Below are 23,072 nucleotides of genomic sequence, written 5' to 3'. Positions count from 1 at the left end.
GTTTCAGCAATAAATAAATAAATAAGATGATATTTGTGAAAAAGAAAACTTTAGTCAAATACACTGTGTATGTAACAGCCCTGAAAAGGAAATATGTATGATTTTTTTTTTTTCAAAATATGTAATAATACGATGCAATATAATATTTTTCTTCAAATAGATCTTTCTTTTTAACTCATTCTTTGCATAAGATCAATAATACTAAAACAATTGAAGTAAAAAAATAACAATCTAACTTATTTACTAAATTTTGTGACTATCAATTACTGCTATAATATGCTCATAACCTCCTGAATCATAGGTTTAATTAGAGAGTGCTGCTGGATTTATCAAGCTGAACTTTGGTGCGGCCGTCACTTCAACCCCTTCCACAATTGTTGTTATTGCCATAAATGCATCATGAATGGTCGTTGGGCTATGGTCTCAATGCTTGGAAACATCGTCTCCTGAGTTGGCTGAGGTTAATGCTGCTATTTTAGCTTTTTAGAATTTGCTTAAAAAGAGGAGTGGATGAATATAGTGTGTGACGCTGATGCTGTCAATGTTATTTCTGAGTTTAAGGGAGATTTGTCTAATTTAAGTTGGGAGATTATTACATTACTGAACAAAGTTAATTGTGTAATTGTTAGTATTTTGGTTATGTATGTTTTAATGGATTTCAAAAAGTTGTAATCGTATTGCTGCTCACGAGGCCTGCAAGATTAAAAATGCTCCTATGCAAAATTTGGTTTTTTGTCCATCAGTTTGGCCACAAAACTTCAAGATAGAGCTTCTTTTGTATGGCTGCTTGCCACCTGGAGTTGACTTTGTTGTCATGTGGTTCTAGTCGGTGATCGGGGTTGCTTTGGTCTTTCTTCATATATTTGGTTGCCATTCTTTTGTTTTATTTCAAGGAAGAAAAAAAAAAAAAAATCATAGGCTTAGGAGAAGGTGGGTCAAAACGAAAAAAAAAAATAAAATTATTGCAAAAATATTTAAATGAATAATATTAAAATTATTAAAGCATTCACTAATTTATTTATTTATTTTTAATCATATTTAATTTGTTTATTTTTAATTTTTATTCATATTTATATTAAATTAATATTTTATTGATATATATATTAATATATATACTTTGATAAATATTTTTGGTAAATCATTTAGTACCTTTACTAATAATATTTAATTATTTTATATGGAACAATAATATTATGGGGAATGAAATCATTTACCAAATAAATAATGTAGCATTTGTCTTATTGATTTGAATTAAGTTGCATTTTTTTGAAGGATTTACACATTTTTATCTTACTTAATATTTATCAACCAATAAAACAATATCAAGGTATCTTTTGTACATTATTTGGTTTTCATTTTTGTAAACCATTTAATACCCATAGTAATACTATTATATAAGACCGTATTATTCTGCTAACTATTGATATAAAATATTACTAATTAAGTGATCTACTAAAAAAAAAAATGGAGTTATATTAAATGTATTAAATAAATATATTAAAATTATACCAAGTGTCCTATGCTAATATTTTATTAATTAATATATTGATATTATTTAACTATAGATAAGTGAACTTTTTTGAACAAATAATTGTAACCAAATATAATTCAATTAAATATTGACATATTATTAGTTTCTAGATTTATTTGATACCTCTAGCATTATTCTTAAAAATTATTAATTAAATTTTCACAATGATTTTAAAGGTAGCAGATAAATTTATCAATTCAACATGTACATCAATTGCTATTTGTAAATATTTGATTTGATTGTATGTTTATATTTAAGTTTCATTTATTATAACTAGATTATATTAATATACTAATTCATGAATATTAACATAGTATTTGATATATAGTTGGGTAAATTTATTTGGAACATTTAATATTATTCATATTTGCTTGGTGAAGCCTCTAGTATTATTTGCAAATAAAATCTTTTTTTTTTTTTTTTTTTTTTTTTTATAAAAAGGTTATTGATAAAATCAGGATCCATCATTGGTCCAACAAAATGGATCGGATTGTTATTTTGGATTAAAACAAATGGGTCGGATTGTATATCAATAACTCTATTTGCGACCCGTTTGCCTCCGCTTGTCTTTCTCTCCCTTCTGTATCTTGGCTCTCGATGCTTCCTTTGATCCTCCTGTATCGGACGCGCCGCCGATAACAGCTGAACCCTCGCTGCAGCAACGCGTCCTGCTTTATTATTCGCTCAGATAGTCTTCCAAAGCTCTCTCTCAGTATCAGATTCCAGAATCTCTCTAAATTTACTTCTGTTGGTAACTTGTCTCGCTCTAATTCTTACTTTCACGGATCCACTTAAACATAAGTTTTATTTGATTTTAGATATTTTTAAACTAGTGCATGGTCGTAATTTTAAATTTTAATTGTGGAAAGATGTGATTTCTTTTGTCTAAAATTAGTGTTTTGGATTATCATATTACAATTGGGTTTTCCTTGATTTAACTCTCTCGTTTTTATATTACAATTTTGTTAATGGGTCCACCTAGAGATGTGTTATCGAGGACGTATTACTTAGAAATTTTGCTGGTTATTTGTTAATGGCCGAGGCTTTGAGCTATTTAGTTAGCTTAGAAATGGTGTTATCAGTGGTCGTCTAGTCTTTCAGTTGCCTAGTGGTGTTAGGTGATAAGGCGACTAGAAATGTATACAACTAGATATTTCAGCTGTTTAATTTATGCATGTTCTATGTCATGCATTGGTAAATTCATTTATTTGGTTTTAAGAATCCTTATAATAAAGCATGGTGTACATTTCGTGATTCCTTGTTTAAAATTGCCTGTTATACATTTTTGCACCAAGTAAACAGATATGAGATATGGAAACATTTCCTTATTGCTTAGTTAGAAATTTATGGCATTAAGCATTGCATGAAAATTCTCCTGCTTCTGAGGTTTCATTTCATTAAATTTTTTTTTTTTAATTAGTTTTTCACTTATCTCTTAAAACTAGGGAGGCATATCCTTTGCATCGATATCAACACTAGAAGTTTAGGATGTACAAGGAAGATAATTTTGCTGGAACCGTAAGATTGTTTTAGTGTCAAGGATTATACATTGTTCATATATGTGGGTTTGGGTTTTTTTTCTATTTAAAAAAAAAAAAAAAAAAAAAAAAGGGAGTGAAGAAAGGAGAAGGGAAAAATAACAAACTCCACAAATTAGTGTGTTGATTATCATTTAAAGATGCAGAGGTATTATTCTTTTTTGTTCTTCATGAAAGTTTGGAATAGGAATTCTAATTGTTGACTTATCTAACCATCAATGTTTTGTTTGACTATTCTGCAAGTATGCGTTAAAATTGCTGTTGCATTGTATATTTAAAGTTTACTTATGATAGTGGTTCTCAGATGCTTGAAGCTGAAAATGAGCATTGGCAAACCGTAGCTGATGATTTATGTCATTGCACCTTTATTTTTAATTAAATATTTACATGTTTGGATGTCCTTGTAGTTTGGTAGGTTTTTATTCCCCTCTTGAAATTTTACTTGGCTTTATATCACACACACATGTGGATCTAGAATGAACGGTGTTGATGTCTGTATGTCACCCCAGTTGATTATGTAATAAATAATGTCTGAATTGTATTGGTTATTGGATATTACATGCTTTAATTGGTTGGTGATAATGTCTCTCTTATTTGTATGGCATGCTGAAGTAAGATTTGAAATTTTCAGGTTAGGGAAGGACAAATGTCGAAGTCTTGCAAGGGACTAGCAATGGAATTGGTCAAGTGCCTTAGTGAAAGCGATTGCATTAAGGTTGAAAAGCGGTCATTTAGAGAATGTGCTGGAGAGAAGAGTCCCTCAATATCTAGTGAATGTGTTGGTTTAAGGGAGACATACTTCAATTGCAAGAGAGGCCAGGTTGACATGAGAGCTAGAATACGAGGAAATAAGGGCTATTAAGTGCTGGTAATGTTTGGGAAATTATTGATTGGATTTTTATTTTTATTTTTAAATTATGTTTGAGGTTTGACTGGCTGTACTCATTAAAAATGTCTTCTCCCTATATAAACAATGGAGAATATATAAATTACCATATAGAATAGGTATAGGCTTTGCATTTAACCGAAAAGTACCAATATTTTGATAAGAAGTCTATCTGGTGCATTTGTGCACTTTCATATGATTTCTAATGGCATTATAACCTGTGGAAAAATCTAGAAGCTTTATTTTCTATATTAAAGTTAGTTTCTGTTTCCACAATATAAGGAATCAGATAGGTTATCTCATTTATTTTGTAGTTGTTAGCTATTTTTTAGGATATTGGTTATATGGTTTCTCTTTCTTATGTTCAATTTGTACTATGATAAATAGTACCATACCCAATGAAATACTAACAGATTATTTTCTCCAAAGCTTTCTTCATAACGTTATTATTTTTGCCAAGATGTACTACATTTTTTATTTAATGTTTTTGGCAAATGCTTTTGTACATATTGCTATACTGCAAATGGTCAGTACCACGTTCAATTTACGATCCTGTGGATAGAAAATAAATGGAATTTGAGTCTTCAAGGTTTTCTATATTCACCCTAGTTTCTGGAAGATGAAAGCATCAGGGAGATTTATGTTCTCATTTATTTGCTCTCTCTCTCTCTCTCTCTGTGCCTTCTCCCGTGTTTATGTTGAGTAACTTGAGTTTATTACTTTGTATTTTTCATGAAACAGAATGTGGCGATGATGACAAATTATGACCTTTTATTTACTGAGACATTCCTATGATGACTTACAAGCACTTTTGAGCCACAGTTCAATTTTATCTCTCGGTGAACTAGTTTGACAGATAAAACATAGTTTTTATAATGTGGGAGGCAAATATAGTTGATCTTTCTTTTTTTTTTTTTTTTCCCCCCCCCTTTTTTTTTTAATTGTTTATTTATTATTATTATTATTTGGGTGTGTGTGGGTGTGGGTGTTTTTTTGGGTGGGGGGTGATTGGGGTGGAGATGATGAGATAAATTTAGAAATCTTATTTTGAATTTGCCTGTTGTTATGTCTTCATGTTTCTTTTTCTTTTCTTCTGTTTGCCTTTGAGCGTCTGATTTGTCTGTTTTCCTAAAATTTTCCGCTTATTTGTAGTGACCTGTAGCGATGACCATGTGAGTTTTCAATTGTGGACATGGCTGTGATGAGTTAAAGTCCTAGTAACATAGACAATTGAATCATATAATATTCACATATTTCTATACTGCAAAATAGCTAGTATACACTTTCAATTTGTGATTCTATGGGTAGCCCAAACATGGAGATCAAACTTTTAGATTTTCAATCTTCTCTCCAGTTTTTCTTGAGGATAGCTTATTTCTAATCATTAGAACTTATTTTATATTTATGTATCAAACCTGCATTTTTCTTAAAGATTTTATTGCCTTATTCATGCCATGAAACAGAATGTGGCGATGATGATGAATTTCGACCTTTTAACTGAGACATTCTCATTGCTGTGCTCTTAAATACTCCTGAGCCACATATATATATGTTTTTTTTATTTTTATTAACCGCTTGATCTCCGCTTTTATATATTAAGGATTGGATGAATTCTTTTAGCATGGGACATATGAATTCGTTGTTTTGGTCCGTCCAACATCATTTTGTTAACTTCAAAATGTCCGAGTTCGAATCCTCCACCCTCAGTGTCAAAAAAAACTAAAGTGTTAAACTGCATGTCCATTGATGGTGGATGGAATTGATGTGTTTAAATTTGACTCTGACAGAATACACGTACTAAAGACTAATAACGAAGTACAATATAACATATTACTTATATTTATGTTGAAAGGTAAAATCGAACATAAAAACCTGGATTATGGAATTTTTCTTGGGTGGACGCCAACTCTAGGATTAAGCTGATCATACCTTTTGGTGGGATATAATAAAAATAGTCAACTTTAAGACTATGGAAACCAATTCTGTACCCAATAAAAAAATAAAATAATAACAAAATACAGATAGACGACTATGGATTTTGGATACAAAAACCGATCATTGCTTAGCTGGTTAAACTTTATTTGTATACTATCATATACATTTTTAGGCATCTATATGTCATGTAGAAAGAAAGAACACTAAAAAAAAAACAAAAAAATGAAAAAATAAGTGACACATCTTCCAAATAATTTTATATTTATATTCATTTCCTTATATCCTAATACTTGGTTACCTAGTCTCATTATTGTTAGTGTTAATTATACTTCTATCTCTATGAAATATATCAATTGACAAAATAAATTATGCACGTTTCATGTAACTCTTTAAAGAAAATTCTATTTTATCTTTTTGTTATTATTTTATCATGTCATCTGTAATGATTAATTTCATCAAATTTTTATAATAAAATTACATTACTAGATTAAACCAACATAAGAATGTAATCTTAGGAACAATTAAAGTCTTTTTAGGCTAAATGAAGAAATTAAAAAAGATAAAAGTATAACTAACAAGTGTTATATACAAATTAAGATATAATCCACAAAATTAGTTGGACAAACTGTAATAAAATATACAAATCAAAACCAAAATGGATGTTTTCTGTTTGAGCAGAATTTATCTCAGTTATGTATTAATCAAATACACCAAAAATAAAATGATAAATTCTTTTCCATAAAATAACACGTGTTATTTTGTCCAGTGGATTTTAATTTTTTACCGTAAATAAAACTTGTTAGTTTGTCCAGCTAAGTCTGTTGTTATTTACCGTGGATAACTAGTGTTCTTGCTTGCGGGAAAGTGCAAGTAACCGGATTCACCGGGCTTGGGTGTCAAGGAGAATATTATATAATGGGGTTTAATTAATAGAAAATTTGAAAATTAATTAAAAGAGAATATTTAAGAAAGAAAAATAAATAAATATTCTTTTTATAAAAAAAAGAAAAAAAAAAAAGAAAAAAAAAGTCAAAGCTTGTCTAGGGTATACACTTTACAGCTTTAGTACCGGATTCTTTTTCTGTGCCTATCAGCGTAGGGAATAGAGTGGAAACGGACCGGCCCTAATATTCGTTTCGTCATCTCCATTGCTCCCTACTGTAAGCTATCTCTGCAACTAATTATCGCTCCCTGCTCTCACAATCCATTAAAGTTTTCTTCTTCTTCTTCTTCTTCTTCTTTGAGAGAAATCCAACATTTTTTCTAAGTAGCTACTTGTTTTTCACTTACCTGCATATCAGCGCGAATTTTTTTACTTTTTTTTTTTTCCCAACCCCTGAGAATTGGGTGAGTCTGTAGCTCATTTAGAAGATTGGTGTGGTTTCTGGATCTTGTCGTTTGATAGTTGATTACCTTTATATTTTTATGTAATTTTGTGCTGTGTAGGATATTGAATTTTGAAGCAATGATTTAAATTATTTTGAACTCGATTTTGTTCTTAGGATTGACTTGAGGGTATGGCTGGTGGACAGACGAAAAAGGCTGGAGGAGAAGGGAAAAAGGGCGGTGGAGAGACGAAAAAGGGTAATGCCAATGCAGGTGGCGGTGGGTTTCATGTTTTGTTATGAGCAATTGCCCTTGCAAACTGTATAAATTGTATTTTTGATCCATCTGGTGTAAATAGTTATATGGATGTGCCTAGTTGCATATTTCTTTCTGAGATTTGTGTATTCTATCTTCAGGGGGTAAAAAGAAGGAGGTTAAGAAAGAGACTGGATTGGGACTTTCCTACAAGAAGGATGAGAACTTTGGAGAATGGTACTCTGAGGTATTAATCACTTCTTCTTGTCTGCTTAACCATTTGTGTTGTTCAAGGAATATCCATCCGTAGCTTCACTGTTGCTTAAGCAGATTTTGTTATTTATTTACCAGTATTTACATTAGTTAAGTCCTAAAGCTTTATACCATAGTCTCTATATTTATAAGACAGGAAATACAAAAAGACAATATTAAAAGGATTTTATGCTTTTCCTAAACACAATTTTAGTGGGCTGTCTTCAAATAAATTACTGTATTATTACATGTTGGTGGTATGGCTGAAATTTTAATTTATTGGTTTCATTAACAAATAAAAGATCAAATTCTATTATGTCATAAGGTTCATGTAGTTGATTGCTGTGATTATAAGTTGAGTTGCAAATAACAAGATCTTCAATTTTGGGGGGTAACACTCAATTAACCGTTGACTTATGTTAATTTTAGAGGCTTATGTTACATGCCATTGCTCATATTCTTGCTGTGGGTTGGAAGATGCCATATTCTTGAAATCCAGTTTTGTTTTTTTCCTTTTTTATCTTTTTCTATGCATGGCTGGTATATAGAAGAAGGTAGGATTGTTTCTGTTGTTTAATCTAAATAATTGATCTTAAAACCCCACTTAAGAATATTTAGGAATGTATTATGGATGGGTTGAGGCTTTAGAAGTTATGAAGTACGAGAGGACTTAGATAGAATAGCTAATGAAAACAGCGATGGGGATTCTTTTTGATGCATTTAGTTTGAGTAATGTTCCAACAACATTGAAAATCCCTATTAGTTAAAGAAGTACAACCTTTGGGTATTTCAATTTTCATCTCATATTATAGGTTATATTTATCATATACATGTATGTATATGCATGTATAACTATCATTTTTTTATTATTTATTTTATTTTATAGTTTTACTTTTTCTTTGGGGGATTGGAATGGGGCTAGGTTGGGAATTTTTATTTTTTATTTTTTTTTATTTAGTATATTTTTTTCCCCTAGAACTTGCAATTCCTGAACTCTTCATAGCTTTAAGAAGAAAATTTTGTAGTTTTAATGAGACATTTTTTTAATGATTTAGTGGTAAGAGATAATTTCGGACTTTGATAGTTAGTCCTGGATAGGATTGGGCTGTCCTTTGGGTCATAAATGTGCTAAGTAATATATTTGTTGCAGTTGTTGTATCAACTTCTATGAGTGAATTAAAATGTTTTAAAAAGTTATTGGATTCAGATCTGCATACTTCCTTGAAACTGAGTATGATGAGCATGTTTCAGGTGTTTGCAAATTGATATATATTTTTTCTTCTGGATTGTAGGTAGTTGTGCATGGGGAAATGATTGAATACTATGATATTTCTGGCTGTTATATTTTGAGGCCTTGGACGATGTCAATCTGGGAGGCAATGCAAGTGAGTTGAGAAACTCTTTATGAAATCATTTGTTGATACTCTTGTTGTGAGTGAAGTTCATGTTTTTTCTTTTTTGGATAAGAAGTGAAGCTCATGTCTGATTGACATGAGTAAAGATTACAAATAAGTAAAGGCGTAGCTCTTCCTAAATCCTCTGTTTATTTTATCTTTCAAAACTTAAAGTTAGGCAGTCTATTTACAGCGATGTCAATGTGCAGGAATTTTTTGATGCTGAGATCAAGAAACTGAAGATCAAGAACTGTTACTTCCCACTTTTTGTATCTCCCACTGTTTTGCAGAAGGAGAAGGAACATGTAGAGGGTTTTGCACCAGAGGTGAGATCCAAATTCCTTTTGGTACAGTGAGAATTGAGAAAGAGAAACTTTCTCCCTAACTTTTGGCAGTATGGACAGTATAATATTATATAATCTATTATTCCTTACTTTGGTCAGTTTGAGTCAGTTTATCCCTAATTTGCTTCACTTTGACCTTCATTTGGAGAAGCTATGACATCCATAGATAAGATATTGCTTTATAAGTGTCTGGTTTTCTTGCTCCTCTAGATGGTATTGATCGTCTTGTCCATTGTACTATCATAACTACAAGTTAGTGGGTAGCTTCTATGCTTGATGCTAACTCTAATCTTAATGTTTTCCTTGTGATTAGAGTTAAGTGTACAAATTTTGTCCGAGCTGCTGTTGCTTTTACATTTGATGAGAGTGATGCAATAGATATAACTGGATTGCTTGTGCTTGTTTGATTGCAAACTTTATTCCATTTGACCTTTAATTTTCTCAGGTCGCTTGGGTAACTAAATCTGGGCAATCTGATCTTGAAGTGCCAATAGCAATTCGCCCAACTAGTGAGACTGTAATGTATCCTTACTATTCTAAGTGGATCAGGGGACACCGTGATCTTCCTTTAAAACTTAACCAGTGGTGCAATGTTGTTCGGTGGGAGTTCAGCAATCCTACTCCATTCATCAGGTAACTTCTTGTTTATCCTTAATTGTTGGGTGTCCTTTCACTGTGTTAATGGAAACTAGGCTGCTGGAATATTCCATGATGATGAGAGTGAGACAGCATAAATATAATCTAAAGCATTTCCTAGGCCCTCAGATTTTGGTTTCTTTTATGTTCTTTTATTGATATATAATCATAAGAATTGGGTATATCAACTATCAACTGCTTTTACATTAATAGAGTTTAGCCTAGTTCTTTTTGGATGAAATGGGTGTTTCATTACTTAACCTATATTTCTTTGGTAGATTTTAAATATCTAAGAAAGTGAAGTGATAAAAAGAATTAAGTTGTTACCTTTAAACTATGGATCCTTAGTAATTGATTGATTTGCTTAAAGGTTCTGGAGGTCCCGAAAAGGGGAAATGTGCAAGTAAATGTGCTATATTTGCTCTATTTTTGTGAAAAGGAACCAAAGAATTTTTAAAGGAAGATCTCCTGATCTAGATTTCATAACACGTGTCCTTTAATTTGTAACTATAAGTATGTTTGTCTATGTCCTTTAATTTGTACCTTATATAGGGGTTTGTGTGTGTGTGTGCAGTTATTATAACAGAAGGTGTTCATTCTGTACTGTGATATAGTCAAACATTTCTTGTTATACCTTTAATTTGTATGATGGCATGTATCTAACTATTTGCTTCATTTCAGCGTTTAACAAATTCTGCAGATTAATATTCCTTAGCAGCTTTATTGTCTCAACTTAATTCCACCAAGCCCTTAATATACTTAAGACATTATATCTAGAGTCTTGCTAGTGCTGATATTTTACTTACTGCAGGAGTCGTGAGTTCCTTTGGCAAGAAGGGCATACTGCTTTTGCAACAAAGGCAGAAGCAGATGAAGAGGTATGGAACTGGCGCTTTTTAGAGAACTAATGTCTTCATCTTGTGGTGGTCTATCTTAATTCATTTGGAAATCGTTAACTTGTGTAGATTTTGTTTAGGTCAGAAGTTCTGATACCTTACAATTTTTTCTAGTTAAGCACTTTTCATCCATCACACTATCAAACCACATGTTTGATTGTGGTGCATCTCATTTTTTTACTTATACAGTAAAATTTCTCTTAAATCCCATGCTAATGATATAGGACTCGTGGTAATCCCAACAATTCTAAAATTTGATCTTTGTAGAAAAAGTGGGATGGAAAAGTACATTGGTGCTGAAATCCTGACTATTGGAGCTGTCAATTTTAGTACTTTTGAATCTCTGAATTAATTTTGATTACATGGTCACTTAGTTTTCATAAATTTTGATCTAGTTTTCATAAATTTTGATCTTTTGTTCTTTATCTAATTTTAGTTGATCTTGAATTATTCTTTGTCTCTCTGTAAGCCATCCATATTGGAGCATATGCAGCTTTGGTTTATAAGTGGTATCTTTTTGATATTCTATTTCAGGTTCTTGATATTTTGGAATTGTACAGACGGGTATATGAAGAATACTTGGCTATTCCTGTTATCAAGGGCAAGAAGAGTGAATTGGAGAAGTTTGCTGGTGGACTTTACACAACAAGTGTTGAGGTATAAGATTACTTGCACATGCACACATGCATGGTCTAATTCTTTCCATATTTGACAAATGATATTTGTATTTTTGTCTTTGTTAATGTGTCAGGCATTTATTCCAAATACTGGTCGTGGCATTCAAGGTGCAACTTCACATTGTCTGGGTCAAAATTTTGCAAAAATGTTTGAGATTAACTTTGAGGATGAGAAAGGAGAGAAGGCCATGGTCTGGCAGAACTCATGGGCCTATAGCACACGAACGGTACTTCCTAATCTTGTTTTTGGATCAAATGATACATACTATGCTTAAGCTGAAATGCTGGTATGCACTGCTGTATTTTGTTTTACCTTTTTTGTTTTCTGGTATTAAAGTGTTCTCTCTCCTGCTCATTTGTACTGTTTAGGATTGGCAGTTTATCTTTTCTGTTTTTGTCCTCTTACCTTTTTTTTTTTTTTTTTTTTTTTGATATGTAATTCCCAATGTGTTCAGATCGGGGTCATGGTAATGGTTCATGGGGATGATAAAGGCCTGGTGCTGCCACCTAAAGTAGCTGCGGTCCAAGTTATTGTCATTCCTGTGCCATTCAAAGATGCTGATACTCAAGGAATTTTTGATGCCTGTACTAGTACTGTGAACACCTTGACTGAAGCAGGTATTCATGCTGAGGCAGATCTTAGGGACAACTACTCTCCTGGTTGGAAGTACTCGCATTGGGAGTTGAAAGGGGTTCCTCTAAGAATTGAAATTGGACCCAGGGACTTGGCTAATAGTCAGGTTAGCATTTCACTGTTTCTCATAGTTGCTTCTGTTTCCGAAAGTGCATATCTTTTCTTAAAGATTTTGTTCCAATAATTTTTTTTTTTTTTTTTTTTTTGGTTGGTTCCCATCTTTATTTTTCACAGTTTTTCTGGTTCTATGTTTCATGGTTGGCCTATTCGAATAGTAACTGAATTTAATTGCCATTGCAGGTACGTGTTGTTCGCCGTGACAATTCAGCAAAAGTAGATATACCAATGGCAAGCTTAGTTGAGCAAGTAAAGGATCTGCTGGTCACCATTCAAAAGAGCCTGTATGATGTTGCCACACAGAAACGAGATGCTTGCATTCAGAAGGTTACGACATGGGATGAATTTATTGAAGCACTTGGGCAAAAGAAGCTGATCTTAGCTCCTTGGTGTGATGAGGAGGTACATGTCGCCAGCAATTTATGCAATTCTATTTATGAAGTATTGTACTGATAGTGTCTTATCTGGTCCTGCAATTTCCTGTGGCTCTTCGTTTAATCATTTTAGACTTGTAGTCCTATGCCTTCCTGTTTAAGGATGTCTTTTTTCCTGCTATTAAACTCCATTTTTGTTTCTTACTCCAATTTCAATATCGTGGACTAGAAATGCCGGTTTAAATAATGAGTAAGTTAATGTGGACGGTTTATTTCTCTTGCCTCTAAAACGTCAAAATGCTTATCTAGCTGATAATTCTCATCTTGTGCTCTGGGTGTATTTCATTTGGCTTCTTGGTGATGATGATTATGTGCTGTACTTTCTATTTGGTGAAACTGGAAGATCGTTTTTATTTGTAATATTCCACAGTTTTGTTTATTAGAGAGGTTATGTGTCCTGATTTCAGGAGGTTGAGAAGGATGTGAAAGCAAGGACAAAGGGCGAGATGGGAGCATGTAAGACTCTCTGTACACCATTTGAGCAGCCAGATCTTCCTGAAGGTACTGTATCCCTCTTTCAAATCAGCATTATTTTGATCTTGTCACACTTAACCATGGAATCATGGATCTAACTAAATAATTTTGTTTTTTATTTTATTCGAATTTAATAATATTTTGCTTAGTTTAACAATTGTTTGGAGAACTATTTGAGTTTGTAAATAAAGTTTCGCTTTAATCTTATCCAGTGTACCAAAGGAAAATAAATATATATCATATGGTGTTAAGTGGATGGTGATCTTGTATTTTGAAGTTTTCCTGTTTGATTGTAGGTACACTGTGCTTTGCATCTGGGAAGCCTGCAAAGAAGTGGAGCTACTGGGGCAGGAGTTACTAGACTTGGACCTAAACTGGATCATGGTAGAAGATTTTGGTGGTTGGCGCAGGGTTTGCTGTAGGGTTATACACTAGTAGCTGTGGGGAAAATCCCAATTTTTACAATCTACTTAATATCTTGTTTTCAATTCATTGTTCTGCATTACATATGCTTGGCTACTTTTATATACAGCGAAAGATTGATGCTTTTTGTGAATTAGCGAAATGTTATAATCATGATATTATCAACTAAGAGATACTAAATTTGATGAGTTTTTGTTTTTATTTTTATCTGATGAGTTTTTGTTTTTATTTTTATCTCTAGGAATGTTTATTTTTATTTGATGAGTCATTGAAAATGGTTCGTATGCATAGCATGAGGAATTTACCCTGCCAAGGAGACCATAGCAGCTGTTTAAGATGGATCACTGTAGGGAATAGGGTGTGGGATTAATTAATTCGAAACAAATTAAAAAGAAGAGAAAAGGAAATGGCATTGAGATCGCGAGGACCTAAATTGGCCTTCAGGTGTACATCAGTTCAAAGTCTATAGATTCTATTCAAGGTCCAATGGATCTAAGGTATGGAATCGTTTCATCAAAGATTTGGTCATACCGGAAACCAGGTGTCAGATGGAACAAAAAGTGAGCAAAATAAGGGAAGCAAAAATGTTGGAAAAGTAAAACACAAATTGGAAAAAAAAAAAAAAAAAATTGAAATCTTGTTGAGACATGAAACCACAAAAAGAGCAATTCAAGATGTAGAAAACAGTGCTGAAAATGAAATGCAAATCAACAAGTTTGAGAAAAATTGTAGAAAAAGATGAAACATTAGATGATAAAATTACGGAGTTATTGTTTAATATGTGTAGGTGGATGGTTATTGAGTACACGAATTAACATTGCGCACCTACCATTTGTTGCTTGGGGGACGATTCAATCCCCCTGCCTCATTAATTTCACCTAACCTTTATTCTCCAAAACCTTTTCATAAAAACCCTAGAAAATCAAATTGTTTAAGTACAGCAGCTCTCAAACATCAACCAATCACAACCTTACAGATTGTCACATGGCAGCATGGACCCACATAACTGCTGCATACGTGGCAATATGTGATGCTGTTCAGCATGATTGTTGCTAAACCAGTACTATTAGACGAAGCTCAACCAAACATGACTAAGTTTACAAGAAAAGTTTAAACCATTACAATTTTCTTACCGACATATATGTATATATATATATATATATATATATGAGACATGAAGTAAAGAAACAAAGCAAGATCCATCAATCCCAGATTGTGTTTATCTCCTAATTCCAAAATCATGAAGTCGCATAACGTTGTAGCAATAGCTGCAGCATTTGTGGTTTTTTTACTTGCTGTTCAAGCTTCAGAGGCTGCAATCTCATGCAGCGATGTAATCAGCAACCTGAGACCTTGCGTGAGCTATCTTGTTAATGGGTCCGGGAAGCCTCCTCCTGCTTGTTGTTCTGGTGTCTCAGCTGTTGCTTCTGCTGCATCAACTTCCGCAGACAAGAAGACTGCTTGTAACTGCATTAAATCAGCTGCCAAGAACGTTAATCTGAATCCTCAGTTGGCTCAGGCTCTTCCTGGAAACTGCGGAGTCAACTTGCCTTTCCCTGTTTCTCCCAACACTGATTGCTCCAAGTAACTGCTTGTTATTATATATAATTATAACCCTTTTCACACTATTCGAGCAAGCTTAATTCACTTGTGGCATAGTATATTGTTACAGTGTCCTGAACGGCCCAGATAAAAATGACCACTGGTGATTACACGGGTTCAATCTCATGATCTAGAGACCAAACAAATTTAAATTAATTTTTACAAGAAGGAGTTCTTTAGTGCATATCTAGTGAAGTTTTGTATATATGGCAACTTATATTTTTGTTTGTTTGTTTGTTGGTTTGCAGGATTGGTTGAAAGTCGATATACTGGAAAGCATATATATTGGAGCTAAGGTTAATCGAGCAAAATATGATCCGTCTAGTACTACTACTATAGCACTAAGTTGTGCGGAGACTAATAATGTTATTTGTAATCTGTTTGGTAATCATTGTAGCGTGTGTTTTTTGGGATACCAATCCAGCTTTATTAGGTATCGATGGGATACCACTCCAGCTTTATTAGCTATCGAATAAAGATTTTGTTTTCCATTCAGGTGGAAAACAGCGTGTAATGGTAACCTTGTGTGTTCCAGTTAGTATAAATATGCATCAGGATTTACTCTTAACTTGCTCCTGTTAAAGATTAATCTTTTTCTATTGCTCTGATCGCCACACCATCTGATGTTTTGTGCATTGCATTTTAACCAATCAGCCAAAACCATCTGGCACCAAACAGCAAGTGACACATGTCTGGACAAGGACATCTGGCACAGACAGCTAGATTTTGTAAACTGGATTCTGTAGTATGTTATAATATCTAGCATACTGCATGGTATGGCTTACACATAGTCTGGAAAGTTTGTTTCTAGTAACAAAATTATTAACTCTTGACTCCTAAAGTGCTTGGAATTTACAACGTATTTTTATTTAATACGTTATTTACCTTTCCTGATGTTATTATTTTTTTAAACTGTCAGTTTGAACAAATCTAAAATTCAGTAACAAAAAGATTTTGTTACTAAATAAATTTTTTTATTATTTATCATCATAATGTTTATGTAATAAATTTTAATTAAAATATTTAATTCTATTTTTTTTTTGTTTTAAAATTTAAAAATAAATACTTAATCAATTAAATTCTCATATATAAATTCTAATTCTAATGATTGTTCACTACAAATTACAGATAACATTTTTCCTAAATAAACTGTTGCATGACAAGATATATTTTGTCACAATGTTGAAGTCAATCCCATATAATTGTAATCCCATATAATTGTTGGGTTCCATTAAAAATATTGTTTGTTTCTGGTAATCTCCTCCAACCAATTAAATCGTTGTCGGGTCTAAATCTTAACTGGAAACAGCTAACAAACTTCACTTTTCTGCATATACGACATGTTCAGTCAATTCGTAGATTATCCTCATTTAATATTAAACTTCTATACGTGAGTCCTCCAATTTAAAATTGTTCGAAATTTCCAGAAAAAAATTTTAAATAAACATTAAAAAGAAAACTAGTATCCAAGAAAATTTTGATCGAAAATTCCAACATTAATTTCAAATCTCAATTGTACTTTCAACTGATAATTTTCTTTTTATTTTGTTTAATCTGGAGGCATGGAAAGTTTTTTGCACCAATTCACATTGTTTTGAATGGTTTGTTTTGGAATTAATGCATGGCCTCAAGGCCTCAAACCTCCCCTAGCATCCTCTACACCGATATAAATAAAACAAATAAATTAACAACTGCCACAGGATTACTTTGTCATTATATTTGAGAATTTTTTTTTTTTTTTTCTGTCTTTCTTTAAATTTCCCTTTCCTTGTTTTTGTTTGATTTCTTTTTCTTCCCGTTTCTGCCACTGATTTTCTACATTTTGATGGAAGGCAGAAATGTTTTGTCTATTTTGTCTCCTTATATATTGATAATAAAGAGTGTACATATATATTTCTGAATATATTGTATTTGTAATTAACTTATCAATTTTTTGACTAAATTATAGGTTTCATACAACTAATAAACATGAACAATATGATATTGATATTATGCTTATAAATACATTTTATTATATATCAATAACTTAAATTAATTATAATTTGACAGATCAATATCTTAAAGCTGAACTCCCATATATGCCGACCAAAGAAGACAAATTATAAAATCATGCTTAGTAAAAATAAAAAAATAAAAAATGAAAAAAAGCCATGATCCCTTTTAATTAATTAATTTTGACAAATTGCAAAACTTCCAACAACCCACAATTATATCACCAAAAGAAAAAGACTCTAAAAATAGATGTTTATCATTGAGCTCTAAGAAACTTACAATAATGGGTTACATATCACCACTCTGCTACAAACAATTTAAGCGAGAAGCTTAAAAAAAAGGAGTCAAGAATTTCCCAACACAAAACATTCACCAATTTTGGCAGCCTAAAACTAATAGTATACAATATTGCAAAGGAGGACATATATGACTTACACATATACTAATTTTACCCACCAACCTTAAAAAGTGCATTTGAATTTGCTAATTGCATTCATGGGGTCAAGGGCATTTGGGATTTTTACCAGGACCTCCATAGTAAAAGTAATTGCCCCAATCACCAGTTTTGCCAGTTTTTACATCATAACAGTCTGGTTGCTCAGTGTAAGTTCCAATATCTTTAGGAGGTCTAAGATTATTAGAACCATCAACAGTTTGGATGTTCCTGAAGTAACTGGCTTTTCCAAACCCTTCACCAGGAAAATGACCACTGCCCATTTGTGTAGAGGTATGTTGGCCTTCAGATTCAGAGTTTACAACCTCACCTCCCCATTCAATCATTGAAGCACTATCAGAGAGATATGAGAAGAGGAAAGCTGGCCAATATCCAAGCACATAGTCATCCCCAAATTGCATCCACCAGTTTCCTTCTTTTGGGTCCTACCACGTTATTTATTCAACCAAAATTATATATTTTGCAGATTAATAATGATAAACAACATGATGATGTCAGAGATTCTTTTATATCTTTAATCTATTATATAATTTCAGAATTATAGTCTTTGATGTTATAAGAAAAGTATGCAATTATTAGTTTGGTATATATATTTATATTTATACACTTTTTTCGGGCTGAAAAAAGAAAAATGACCCAAAAAAATGGTTTTGAATAAATAATCGGGAATCTGCATTTTTCTTTTTTTTTTCTTCTTTTTTTTTTTTTTTGAATTTTTACCTTCCAGACAAGAATGTTGATATCATATTGGGATGCATGAAAGCCCGAAACAGGGTATATAGTGGCACCCATTGCAATTTCATTGTTGATTTGGATAAAGCCTGAACAGAGTAGATTATAGCAACCAGTGGCTTGATATGCATCACTCTGTGGTAAAAAGTTCCCAAAGACCCAAAAAAATAATAATAATAATCAATTAAATAAGTAAGAAAATCAGACAGGTAACTTTTTTTATTCAAAAAAAAAGAGAGAGAGAACTTACAGTCCAGTAAGTGAAGAGTCTAGTATTGTTGTCTCCATATAGATCTGGGCTTACCTGTTTGTGTTAGTTTTCAAAATTAGTATTATAAGAAAGCAGAGAAAAAAAAAAGATAATATAAACAAAATCAAAGAAGTGCTAAACCAGCACACATAATTTTGTTTTTTTGTCTGTTTTTTAAGATAATGAAGTAAAAAACGCACCTGCCAACCAGCTTCAATGCTGTTAAGATCTTGACCAAAAGCACCTCCCAAGATCCAGATTTGTGACAAACTGAACTCATTTGGCTGCTGAATTTTTGGTTCCCAAACGTTTATGGTTGCTTTAGCTCCATAAAACTTATCTCCTTCCACATAAACTATTGCATGCTAAAAACTCCAAAACCCCCCAAAAAAAGAAACAATAACAAAATTGAGAAAGCTGGAAAGAAAGTTTTTCTAGCTAAATATATTCCTCTAAAAAAAGTCCCTTTCTACTTTGTTCTGTGAAATAAATGAAGGGTGTTTTAGTTGAGGGAGACAGAAAGAGAAATGAATTTAATAGTTTTTTCCCCCCAAATAAAAATAATAATAAAAAGTTGAAGTACAAGCTGTAGTAGTAGTAATACCTGATGTCCACTTTGACTGAGAAGGTCAGGATCCGCAGACCTTGGTTGAGGAAAGCTTTTTTGCTTCTTTTTACCATATGATTTTATAGAGCTTGCTCTCAATATATCTTCTTGTTTTGTTCTTCTGACAGGAATAGTTCCTTCTGGACACCTTCCTTTTGTGTGCCAAAGCTGAGTGACTCTTTTGGACTTTGAAGAAGAAACTTTGCTCTCTCCAAAATTAAGCCTTTCTGGATGATAACTCGGCCTCATCTTTTTGAATTTACAAAACCCAAAATGATTAAGACAATCAGTACCCACTTCAGAAAACATAATGAAAAAAGTTGGAAAACAATTTTTTTTTTTTTAAATCATTGGAAAAAAAAAAAAAAAAGAAATTAGCAAAGAAGAGCTTTTGAGTGAACCTGAATTGTGTGGTTAGTCATTGAAGGATGATCAAAAGCTGGCTGGTGAGCTACATGGATGCAGTCAATAATATCTCCATCCGGACTCTGTTTTTAGACATTTTAACACACATTTAGTGATAGAATTTTCACAGAAAGAAAGGTGTCTTTTTTTTTAAAAAAAAAAAAAATTTGACTTCGGAAAATGCAAAGTCTGCTTTTTTGTAGAAAGCAAATTAAAAGTTAGAATTTTGACCTTGATGGATTTAACAGCAGGCTTGTTCAATTGGTTCAAGTGCTTCTGAACCCCTAAAGTCTGCTGAGACACGGAGCTGCTAGTGCTGCTGATTCCACTTCCTGCAGATGAAAATGGCAGAACCAGAAGCAAAACCACCCACCAAAGGTAAACCATCATCTTCTTCATCTTCATCTTTGGTGCTGTAACAACTCGTAAGTCCGTGATTTTTGGTATAATAGCTCTTTGTTAATGATGGTTATAGAAGAATAGTCCAAAAAGAGGAGTTTATTTGGTCTCGGACCACAGGGTCGGGCATGGTGGTTGGTGGGTATAACCTTTCAACACTTTGTTGTCCTGTTTATCCAAAGCCATCCCACCACACCAAACTCTCTCCTCTCTTATAAAACCCACAAACCCAAAAAAAATAAATAAAATAAATAAAAAAATCCAAAATGCAAATGGTGGCAAAAGATTCCAAACAAAGCAGCCAACGAGCAGAAAGTGAAGGGGTATAACTGGTATTGAAATTTAATGTAAAATATTATTAGAAGGAAGAAAGTGGGGGAGATGGGTTATGATTTCTATTTTCCTTTCTTTTTTTTTTGGGTAATAATTTCTATTTTACTATCTGTTAATGCTATAATGCGTTATTCTTCCACCACTTGCCGTTTTCTTTGTCTGCTTGTAAAAAAATTTTGTTTTTGTTTTCTTTTTTCTGTTTGTGCTTCACAGATGTATCCTATTTGAAAAAAGAAAACTTGGGTGGTTAGAATTACTGAATTGGCCCTTTGGATCTTCTTCGCTTTTCCCGCTTATATACATACATATATATATATATATATCACTGTGCTGTACATTTTATAATTCAAATAATTACCTTAACCTTTTTACTTGTCTAGCAAAGAATTGATTTTTTTTATTTTTTTTTTTTACGAAAAGTTTTATGATGGCTTTGAGCTAGATTGAATTATTATATGTGACATAAAATTTTGGTGAAAGATATGCGTTTTTAATTTATTGAAATTTGTTTCCTTCGTACTCATCAGCATCACCAGAAGCCAGTCCCACCCTGATCCTGATCTTCTATTTCCATGTCAGTGGAAAGAAACCTACAAGAACCGGTATGAAACCATTCTGTAATCTTATGATGTCAACCATGAATGCCCTCTTTATTATATCAATTTATAGTGTGAATTTACTGGAGTTTTTGTTCTACAAATTAATAAGCATACGTTTCAATTGACGTGCGTGGAAAATATTTTAAAGACTTTGTAACCTCCAAGTCAACCAACCAAAAACTTCTCCATGTCATCCAATTATTATATATTTGGTAAGCGGTTACAAAGAAAAAAAAAAAAGAATAAATATGTTATCAAGGTCCTTAATTTGAAACCCAATGTCATAAATTTCTAGACTCCAATACCAAAATCAAAAAATAAAAAAAAATAAAAAGAAATTCAGCTTGTTTGAAAATCTGATATAAAAAATATACTAAATTATGTTGCAAAAAGACTATATATGAGAGAATCAAAAACGTGAGCATGCACGAATGGTATTTTTCATGTCACATCTGGGTTTGTTTTGTGTTACAGTTAAGTGATAGTCACATAATGAATAAGTGGGCAACTGTGATTCCCTCATGAACATTCAATTGATCATGTGACATTCTTTAAAAAACAATAATAATAATAATAATCAATAATTAAAAATAAAAAATTGATCATGTGACATGGGTATACATTAATCAACTGAAAATATAGGGGTTCACAGGTTGTCCTGTTAGTCGTTTCCCGACAAAACCATTTACTGCTACTTGTCATCATCCTATTGGATGCAGACAAAAAGCCAGCTTCACTTGATGCCTCTCTCTCTCTCTCTCTCTACCCCCACCACCACCACCACTACAGTCTTAATTGCTAAAGCCTATGATAAACTTCTTGTCAAAATATAATTATATATTGTAATGCATGGTTCCCAAGTAAGGCTGCTGAAACCAACAGTTTTGAAACAGATTCAAGAATTGGAACATGTAAATTAAGGTTTTCATAGTTTAAAAATAGCTATGGAAGAATATCAGCTTTATATGTCCAAATAAAATTTTGGATCCATTAATTATATATTGGAAGGGACCAGGATAACATGGTTATACATATATATATATATATATATATATAAATATATTGAGAAACATATAGTTATAGATATATATACTCTCAATTTAGGTGCAGTCAGCATTTGTGTCTTTAATATATATTAAATATATACATATTCAAATATTCCCCGATTTTGTATACATTCAAAGAGGGAAAAAAATAAATAAATAAAAGGTGTAGGTAAACTAATAAAATAGTCGTATATGTACTGGTGAATGTTTGATCAAATACACATAAATAAATTGATTTCTAATTTTAAAATATTAAATAATTGTACTTATGAAAAGGATAACTAAAATTTGTACTTTTTAAAATGAAAAAAAAAGGACAATTATAATTAATTATATTCATTTAAGAAAGGGATAGACTATAATTTCTGGTGGAGAAAGGCTACTAAGACACTCTTTTTTTCTTTTTCTTTTTTTTGGGTTAAAATTTAAGACACATTCTTTGGTTTCAATGTCAATGTTTTTGGAGTTTAAATTTTCTTGATATATAATGTCTACAATCGGATAGATGATATGATATCTATATCCCTTTTGAAAGTGGATCAAAATTATTTTAAAAAAAAAAATGTAAGATATATAGAAATGTGTGTTTCTTTTGGCCCTGGTCTTTTAGGAATGAAGTTACTTTAATCTAAAGGAGCTATATAGCCTATAACGTCTAGAATCATTATTAATGAAAAAAGGGTCTTGATTAAGATAATTAAAAACACTAGTACTAGTGACCCATGACCAGATTCCTCCAAGGAAAAAAGAAAAAAAAGAAAAAAGAAAAAATAAATAAAAAGATAAGAAATAAAAGCTATACATAAATGCTGGCCACTTATGGTTTAAACTAGAGGAGGGCCAACAAGAAATGTCTGTATCTGTAACAAACCCATTGAAACAAACATATAAATATAAAAAA

The 23,072-nt window shown here is 32.0% G+C and overlaps 4 protein-coding genes across 13 annotated transcripts; 3 read left to right on the top strand and 1 right to left on the bottom strand.

The window, feature by feature from the left end:
- The first annotated feature begins 2,081 nt into the window (after positions 1–2,081).
- On the top strand, positions 2,082–5,781 carry LOC107425558 (uncharacterized). 2 transcript variants are annotated; one of them, XM_016035656.4, is made up of 3 exons: positions 2,085–2,282; positions 3,701–3,937; positions 4,697–5,781. In XM_016035656.4, the coding sequence occupies exon 2, from the start codon at positions 3,716–3,718 to the stop codon at positions 3,929–3,931; it is 216 nt and encodes a 71-aa protein (XP_015891142.1). In that variant the 5' UTR covers positions 2,085–2,282; positions 3,701–3,715; the 3' UTR covers positions 3,932–3,937; positions 4,697–5,781. The 2 variants fall into 2 exon arrangements, with proteins under 2 accessions (XP_015891211.1, XP_015891142.1); XM_016035725.4 differs by lacking the exon at positions 4,697–5,781 and having other exon boundaries at positions 2,082–2,278; positions 3,701–4,154.
- A 1,104-nt stretch (positions 5,782–6,885) lies between these two features.
- On the top strand, positions 6,886–13,959 carry LOC107424792 (proline--tRNA ligase, cytoplasmic). 9 transcript variants are annotated; one of them, XM_016034983.4, is made up of 13 exons: positions 6,892–7,050; positions 7,393–7,474; positions 7,633–7,718; positions 9,016–9,108; positions 9,327–9,443; positions 9,907–10,094; positions 10,909–10,975; positions 11,528–11,650; positions 11,745–11,897; positions 12,126–12,410; positions 12,605–12,823; positions 13,263–13,356; positions 13,626–13,959. In XM_016034983.4, exons 2-13 carry the CDS (start codon positions 7,408–7,410, stop codon positions 13,688–13,690), a joined length of 1,557 nt encoding a protein of 518 aa, XP_015890469.1. In that variant the 5' UTR covers positions 6,892–7,050; positions 7,393–7,407; the 3' UTR covers positions 13,691–13,959. The 9 variants fall into 9 exon arrangements, with proteins under 9 accessions (XP_060673522.1, XP_060673511.1, XP_015890469.1 ...); XM_016034909.4 differs by having other exon boundaries at positions 7,393–7,489; XM_016034692.4 differs by having other exon boundaries at positions 7,393–7,495.
- A 935-nt stretch (positions 13,960–14,894) lies between these two features.
- On the top strand, positions 14,895–15,922 carry LOC107425149 (non-specific lipid-transfer protein 8). Its single transcript, XM_048474616.2, has 2 exons — positions 14,895–15,336; positions 15,603–15,922. Exons 1-2 carry the CDS (start codon positions 14,993–14,995, stop codon positions 15,610–15,612), a joined length of 354 nt encoding a protein of 117 aa, XP_048330573.1. The 5' UTR covers positions 14,895–14,992; the 3' UTR covers positions 15,613–15,922.
- A 1,659-nt stretch (positions 15,923–17,581) lies between these two features.
- On the bottom strand, positions 17,582–20,402 carry LOC107423962 (protein neprosin). The gene is made up of 7 exons (XM_048467739.2): positions 20,026–20,402; positions 19,791–19,877; positions 19,387–19,638; positions 18,983–19,147; positions 18,783–18,836; positions 18,521–18,667; positions 17,582–18,225 (listed from the first exon to the last, which is right to left on the bottom strand). Exons 1-7 carry the CDS (start codon positions 20,197–20,199, stop codon positions 17,848–17,850), a joined length of 1,257 nt encoding a protein of 418 aa, XP_048323696.1. The 5' UTR covers positions 20,200–20,402; the 3' UTR covers positions 17,582–17,847.
- Positions 20,403–23,072: the final 2,670 nt, after the last annotated feature.

This window comes from Ziziphus jujuba, chromosome 1 (genome assembly GCF_031755915.1).
Source record: "Ziziphus jujuba cultivar Dongzao chromosome 1, ASM3175591v1".
Lineage (NCBI taxonomy): Eukaryota > Viridiplantae > Streptophyta > Magnoliopsida > Rosales > Rhamnaceae > Ziziphus > Ziziphus jujuba.
The sequence above is the reverse complement of the archived record's forward strand: the minus strand, read 5'-3'. Positions and strand labels throughout refer to the sequence as shown.